This window comes from Pyrus communis, chromosome 15 (genome assembly GCF_963583255.1).
Source record: "Pyrus communis chromosome 15, drPyrComm1.1, whole genome shotgun sequence".
Lineage (NCBI taxonomy): Eukaryota > Viridiplantae > Streptophyta > Magnoliopsida > Rosales > Rosaceae > Pyrus > Pyrus communis.
The window spans coordinates 17,136,780-17,144,772 of record NC_084817.1 but is presented as its reverse complement, the minus strand read 5'-3'; the positions used below and the strand labels follow the sequence as shown (position 1 = coordinate 17,144,772).

Sequence of the window (7,993 nt, the reverse complement as noted above, 5' to 3'; positions counted from 1 at the left end):
ACATCCTTTTCATTCTATAAAAATAAGAAATCCGAAGGCTTATTAATTTAGCGACAAGTGACACTCAAAATATGTTCGAAATTTTATTTTAATATGGTAGTTCAATTCAATTAACCATATTAATTCAATTAAAATAATGAATTATGTTTGGCCTATGACCTTTTAGCCCCTTGATTGAAAATGATTTTTTGTCGAAGGGCTATGTTTGGCCTATGACACTTTGACTCTCTCGGTTGGAGATGATATAAAATATAGTATGACATTGTTCATTAAAATATAATATAATTTCTTATAAAACTATTAAGGCTAAACATGGTCCTTTAATCCTCTTTTCGATTGAAGATGACCTTAGCATTTCTCTTCTTTCATTTCACATGGCTTTGGCCTTGGGTCTGAGCTGCCTGACTCTTGTTCTTCCCAGAAAGGCCATGGTCAAAAAAGAGACGCACAAGCCCTACTATATATACATATATGTATATTTTTCTTCTCATTTTTTCTCTCCACCAACTTTGACTTGGATTGGGATCTCATTCAGATTTTCTTTGTGAGAATTATAAAAATTTATACATTCTATTTATTCATCGTACATTGTACGTACATTATATGGTTAAAAATAATTATAAATTTTTTTATTTAAAATTAAATACAAATAATATTTAACGAAAACTAACTAAATAAGATATAATGAACGAATAAAATACGAAGACAGAATCGGAAAAGGATTCGCATCCACTTGACCTATCCTCGCTGCAAGGTGCAAAAATTTGCAGTACCCCCAATGCCCTAATTTCTGTTTAGTTTTTCCTCCCTCTTATTTTATTTATTTACCATCTGGGTCGGTCAATGCCTTCGAATGGGTCAAATGGGTCACTGTTTTTGTTCCCCCTTCCCACTTTTGCTTTGGCAGCCATTTCTTTCGCATTTTACCATTCTCATCCATTTCCAACCTTTTCTAAACAATTAAATAATGCTAGATTTAATCCTGTTCAGTTCTGTTTGACTTATTCAATTCGATGACTAGAAATAAAACGAAACGTATGATGAATTAAAAAAAAAAGTGTAAAAATCAACTCTTTTAACGTAAATTATATGTTGCCCCGTAATTCTATATTCAATAGTTTTTAACTGTTTGATTTTTTATTGTTGTTCCATTAATACAAGAAAATCTCGGATTTTTTGAGTTAAATAGGTAAAAATTTAAATGAACGAAAAATGAACGAGTTGAGGAGGAAACAGTGGTAAATAAAGGGCAGTAAACAAAGTAGGCAAAAGCAAGAAGAGACAGCGCATCTTTCTCGCTTTGCTTTCTCTGCTTTTGATAATACCTCTACCTCCTGCCCCCAATGCCTCCCTCTTACTTTCACTGCAAAAAGCAACCCACACTGACTGACCCAATTTCTACACATTTGCACAACCCCCTCCATTTTTTTTCTTCTTTTTTTCTTCTTCCAACAGATAAGAGAAGGCCTATTTTTTGCAATATCCCTGTAACTTGACATCAATCTCACTTTTCCCTAAAACTAAAATTTCGTCACTTTACATTCCAAAATTCATATTTGTTTCACCTTAGGTCATATTCAGTTCATTCCATTAAATTGCTGACAAAACTATCATAATCCCACCAGAATAAAACAAATATTAAGTTTCAGAGTATAAAGTGACGAATTTTAGTTTCAAAAAAAAAATAAAAGACTAACGTCACGTTTTAAGTCATGGCAGAAAAAAAAACATAAAAGAACAAAAGATATAGGAGAGGGATTCCATGGGGCCTACTTTGGGATCATCAGATGATTCAAACAAAATCACATAAAAATCCATCAAATTTGCAAAAACTATCTCCATTTTTTTTTCTGTTTCTCTATCCTCTCCTCTGTACACTTTTTGTTATTCAATTTCCAACTCTCTCTCTCTCTCTCTCTCTCTCTCTCTCTCTCTCTCTCTCTCTCCACCCATTTTTTTTGAATTTTCTGACTGGGAAGCAACCCATATTTTGCTCTGTTCCCTAGACCTATCTTTCAAATCTTGACATTCCTTGATTACCACAAAAATTTCACCTAAAAGGAGAAAATTTTAAAAAATAAATAAAGAAAAAGACATCAGAACCCAATCCTCTCCCCATCTCCCTTGAATGTACAAAGCACCCAAATCCCCCGTACATCCAACACCTTTGGCTGTGTCTTCAAAATCCAGCCATAGTCCGCTGACCGCGGTTGCCGTTCCAGTCGTGCCGTCTGTGAATTACCCAAGTCTTGTTAGTCCATCAACCCACTGGAGCTGCTTGAGATTCTGTTCTGTCCTCGGAAGAGGATCAAGTGTTGAATCTTTTTAATCCAATCCAACTGTATTGGTTTTGCACTCGGCGATTTTCCATTGAGACTACCTGTCTTCTATGAAAATTCCTCCGATGAAATCCCTGAACCTTTTTGAGTAATGCTTCGGATCAACAGCTGAGATCGAAGTTGGGTCGGCTTGCAATGATTTATATGCATGCTCTAACTTCTTGCTGATATCGTAGTCTTGTAAAATGTCGATGACCCCAAAGTAAAGGACTACGTCATAGATTTCACCGCTGCGTGAAGGGGTCAAATGGCTGAACCCACCAGGTGTGTACTGATCAAAGTCACTCCTTCGAGCCATCCGCTCTGCCCTTGCAGGCATATTGGCTCCTAAACAGATCAATGGTTTCCTGATAGAGAATACATGTTTTCACATCAGCGTTGGAACATATAATTCATTCAGTAGAAGTAACATTCCCTTCCCACTAAACTCATCTACTCACTATCCACATATCTATCTAATTCCCTACACCTCGATCCTCAAGAATAATGCGTAAAAATGACCTGAATTTGAAGAATCACCGAGATCCCACATGTATCCACAAACTATGAACAACTGTTCCCTAATGATACCCCACAAAAGTCAACAGAACAAACCAACACCACTCAATCATTTCGATGACACTGAATTCAATATCAGAATTATCCACCCACCCAATTCTTTTATAGAAGAAGATGACAAAGCTCAACCACATTATCGTTTCTAGAAATCATTCTTAAACCAATTGCATATAAACATTTGGTTGAATAGTTTAAACTAGAAGAAAACAAGATATGAACCGTAAAACATACCGGCCAGACAAAACTCGATCCATGTCTTGTAGCTCAGCCTCAATAAATCGACACCCGCGCATAAACTTCTCATTTTGATATGAATTTTTTTGTCCTACAAGGGTCAAACACTTGATTTAGCATTCTTGTACACACAAAATTACTGACCTACAACGTCCTGACATGAGGAAGAAAAGTTACCAGAGCGCAAATAAAATGGTGAAAGCCCCATTTTGTCATATGTAGTACCATCGTAGAAATGAAGACCAACCAAAAGACTGTAATCCATGATTCTCTCTGCTTCCAGAAATTCACAATCCAGATCAATTTGCCTGCCAAAGTTTCAACCTAATTAGTACATGGCAAAGAGAGAACAATTCCATAAACGGGGAAAGAAATTACTTGGACGTACTTCATAAGTTCATGGTACCATTTTCCTTGGAGGCGAAACACAAAGTTAAGGTCAAGGTCCTTGAGAGTTGTGATTTCATCAATCTCCCCCTCAGGCTTATCAGTTGTTCGACCATGGGAGGATCCTTTAAGGTCAAATCGTCTATGTATTCTGTACTCTGAGCAGAACAAATTGCCCATCACGATAAACCTTGTCTGTTTTCCAATCAAGGGGCAACAAATTAGATACACAAATACATCCAATCATTGACAAAGGGTTTGATCGATTCTAAACCAATGCAGATTAGTCTCCCCAACGCGTACCTTCTGGCCACCGACAGGTTTGACACAATGCACGCCATAGAATTTTGTCACCAGAGAATTTTCATACCGAGACATATGTCTGTAGTAACTTGGAAGCATCCTGATAAGCACCTGAAAACGAAATACTAGTCAGATCATTTCAGCAATGTGAACCCTTCCATGTCGAATTAAGAAAGCAGAGTGGTGGTTAGGAAACAAACAAGTCAGCAAAGCGCTAATTATGCCCCATAAATGTCCATTTGTGTCCAGTAAAGTAAAAAAATGAACGTAAAAGAAGTCAAAACAGGTGGGCAACTAACCTTGACTTCTGATTTCTTGACTGTCTTAATCATAAATCTATCGTCCTGAGTCAGGTAAAAGAAGCTTCCGCTCTTCCCTGGAGAAGAGAGCTCCCTAAGCGCATCATTTCCGCAAATAGCCAGCATATAATCGGCTGGATCTACTTGGAATAGCTCCCTCAAACGTCTGAAATAACGATTTGCATTTATACTTTTTAGGATCAAACCCGTACGAATGCAGCTCGAATCGCTCAATGCTTGTTATCAGAATTTCTACTTACAGTATTCAATTGATGAAAGATGGCAATCAACAACAAGTAATCAACCAATATACAGAGCTACAGGCAAAGCATAACATACCTGAACACCATGGGACAATAGTCCTTCCACCGGAACTCAAACGACTGATGGGGTGGCGTTTTGTTCGATCCTTCGGGTGGAAACCTGGTCCAGAACTTCTCCTTCGGATCGAAATCACTCGGCTTAAGGTCCCTCACTATCGAAGCATGCTTCCCAATTGAGTACCTAAGCAACAGACACCAAAATATCAAACATCAAACTCCAAAAATCAAAACCCATCAACAAAGTAAATTAGCAAAATCGAACAATCAAAAAAAAAAAAAAAAAAAAGAAGAAAAAGGGTGGACAAAGTACCTAATGCCCAGCTGAAGATTGAGCATCAAATCGTAATTCTTATGCCCTTTGGAAATCGCCTGGCCGGGCTTCTTGGGCTCGCCGGAGAAACAACAAGGACTCCGCCGGAACTTCGCGAACCCATCTCGATCGAAAGCGGTGCCGTTTCGATAGAACATCGAAGCCTCCACGTTGTCGATGATATCGCAAGTGATATCCCCAGCTTCCCCATCCGACTCCCAGATACAAATTCTGGGGAAAGTCCTCTCCGCCAAGCTCCCTCTCGCCCCATCCACCGACGAAACGCTGCGTTTTCGCATCGTATTGGTCAGATTCTCCGCCCCGAAAGCCCCAATGTCCGTCAAGCTCTGCTCCTTTCCGCCGTTCGCCGGATAGAAAGTCCCGTTAAGCTGATGAACCTTCAAGTCCTTGTTCCATGTCCCAACATAGCAACTGCCGTCGGGCCAGGTGAATATTCCGTTACCTTTGGGAACGCCGTTTTCCCACTGCCCGTCGTATTTGTTCCCGTTGGCCCAAATCAAAACGCCCCGACCCGAAATGACGCCATTTCGCCACTCGCCGACGTACTCATTGCCGTTCTCCCACACGTACCGCCCTTGCCCGTCCTGGACGTTTCGCTTCCACGAACCCTCGTAGAAATCGCCGTTCGCGTACCGCTTCTCCCCCAACCCGTGTTTCCGATCCGACGACCAGGAGCCCCGATATGTATCCCCGTGAGATCCGGTGAACGTCCCGCACCCCTCCATCCGACCCGACTTGAACTCGCCCTCGTACGTCGCGCCCGACGGCCACGAGAACTTGCCTTTCCCCGACGCCTTGCCACGTCGCCACTCGCCTTCGTACATGCACCCGTCCGTCCAGAGGTACTTGCCGGATCCGTGCGGGAACGACCCGGAGAAGCTCCCGATGTAGAGATCCCCATTCGGTAGATGCCTCTCGACGCTGGACGACGTTGTGGTGGGGAAAATCGTGAGGGTTGTCGTCGTGGTCGGCGTCACTCGCCGAGTCGTCGCCTGAGATCGGCTCAGGCCCATTGTAGCCACCGCCGCCGGTGCCAAAACCAACTGGGTCGACAGCTCCCTGTCCCCTTTCTCCTCCTCGGACCTCTTCTTCTTGGGGTGGGAAACGACGTCGCTCGGCGATTCACATAGCAGTGCTTCGCGCATTTTTGTCTTACATATATACACACCCACAACCCACAAAAACCGATACAGTGACAGCACTCTCACAGCACAGCAAACAACTCTGAACTCTCTTCCCGCTTCTGGGTCAGTCCGGCAGCATTATAAGGGTTGCTGACTCGCCGGAAAACGAAATCCGGTGAGCATTTGCGGCAGAGCAATGGGGGTGTTTGCTCTTTTTGTTGGTTTTTAGTATTTGGGTTTCTCTTTTGTCTTTGTTGGGTCTTCTCTTTCTCTCTTTTGAGTGCTTTGTGTCTCGGAAAATAGGTGGGAATGGGAATCCTACAAACACAAGCCGCACAGCAGAGAAAAAGAATAGAGAGAGAAACTCAGACGAGAAAGAGAGATTAAAGACGATGAGAGAGAAAACCCGTACAATTACAAAACCCCAAAAAATATTAATTAAAAAAATCAAAACATAAAAAAAATTAAAAATGGTGAAGAAGGAGGAGGGATCACGGTTTAAAATTTCTTGGACACAGTCAATAATTTTATGGAAATATCCAAAAATCAAAGAAGGATATCAGAAATGAGAGTGAAGTCTAAAATTCATTTTCTATTGGAAAAATTTTTAAATTTAGATTAAAATTTACATATATCGTTGATTTTTTTAATATATTTGTTAAATATCCAAAAAACTCTTATATTTTATCTAAAATAATGCTTGACAATTCCTAGAATTATTGTTTTAAATTTCCATTATTTCCATAAAAAACAACTAATATCAAATATATTCATTAATATTTTTACAAATTTACATATCAATATTTTCACCGATACTAATATTTAAACATGAGAACTAGAAGGGACAGAGAATGGGTGAGCCGGGTTTTGCCTAGGGAACGTTGCTACTGCCTACAAGATACCGAATGAGGATCCAGGATCCTCTTTATTTATCAAATCGTATCTATTTATTATATATTATGCGACTAATTATTGTTATTATTATTTATATTTAATTTTAAATATAAATATTTTAAATCATTTTTATCTATATGGTATACGATGAACGAATACGATACTTAGAATCCTCACAAAGAAAATCCGGTTCTCATTCCAAAATACTATCCCCACTCCCATGCCGCCCGGTCAGCTCTCTTCGTTCGATTTTATTAGATTGACGAATTTGCCCCAGTACTATTCCTTTCGTCTTCATACGTCGTCTCGTCGTGACGTGAAGGAATCGCCTGGTAGGAATAGGAAGATTCACGAGGCTGTGGCCCTTGCGGATAGGGGCAATGTACATTTACGTATTATGAATCCTTGGCATAGTTTTGTGGGTTGGCTTTTTTCTTTTTATATGCTGATCCAAGCTAATTACATTTGGGCCTGCTAACAACCTTGATAAATCTTTTCTGATTGGCTTGGGACACAATTTAAAGACTCTTGAAGTGTTTTGAAGATTAGTCAATCAACATATACCCTTATTTCCGAATAACGCATTTTGACCGAATAAAATTAACAATTGAAACTATTCAATTCATTAATCTTCATTTGAAGATTATTCATACAAAAAAGTGAATTTTAAGATTGTTTGATCATACAAATATATCAAATAAATGAACAACTCATTATGAATATATTACTTGGTACCTACACTGTCGGTTTGTTTTGTACATTTAAATGACTAAATGATCTTCGATTGAAATGATTTTTTAGAGAGGTGACATTTAATTGAAGATTAAGAATTAAACAATTCGAATTATGAAAATTGTGCGGTCAAGATATGTTATTAGCATGGAGGGAATGAGCTTATGCTAAGAGGGATGCAAGTATTATCTACTTAAAAGTATAATGTATTATAACTTATAAGAAATAGAATTCGAGCTTTGTGAAAAGAAGGCGAACACATAGACGGACCAATTAGTTTAACTCACAATTGTATGTACCGATCATGATATGCTAACTAGGCATTTGATTTTTCTAAGTTGATAAAAATTGTAAACCAAAAACTCAAGACTAAATATAAATTATTGTTGTGACCTATATTTAATTGAGGGGTGCAGTAAAGAGAGAAATAGAATGGAGAATAGTTTTGAAGAATTGTATGTTGTTCCCC

The 7,993-nt window shown here is 39.2% G+C and overlaps 1 protein-coding gene across 1 annotated transcript; it reads right to left on the bottom strand.

The window, feature by feature from the left end:
• Positions 1 to 1,759: 1,759 nt before the first annotated feature.
• LOC137717692 (phosphatidylinositol 4-phosphate 5-kinase 1-like) lies at positions 1,760 to 6,294 on the bottom strand. The gene is made up of 8 exons (XM_068457136.1): positions 4,754 to 6,294; positions 4,460 to 4,624; positions 4,121 to 4,286; positions 3,822 to 3,932; positions 3,520 to 3,713; positions 3,309 to 3,439; positions 3,129 to 3,222; positions 1,760 to 2,686 (listed from the first exon to the last, which is right to left on the bottom strand). Exons 1-8 carry the CDS (start codon positions 5,917 to 5,919, stop codon positions 2,377 to 2,379), a joined length of 2,337 nt encoding a protein of 778 aa, XP_068313237.1. The 5' UTR covers positions 5,920 to 6,294; the 3' UTR covers positions 1,760 to 2,376.
• Positions 6,295 to 7,993: the final 1,699 nt, after the last annotated feature.

Excerpts from the sequence above, each read along its gene's own strand:
- LOC137717692 (XM_068457136.1), bottom strand. The coding sequence starts at position 5,919 with ATGCGCGAAGCACTGCTATGTGAATCGCCGAGCGACGTCGTTTCCCAC. Across the intron at positions 3,223-3,308 it reads ACCATTTTATTTGCGCTCTG|GACAAAAAAATTCATATCAA; the intron begins GTAACTTTTCTT and ends TGACCCTTGTAG. Across the intron at positions 2,687-3,128 it reads GATCGAGTTTTGTCTGGCCG|GAAACCATTGATCTGTTTAG; the intron begins GTATGTTTTACG and ends ATTCTCTATCAG.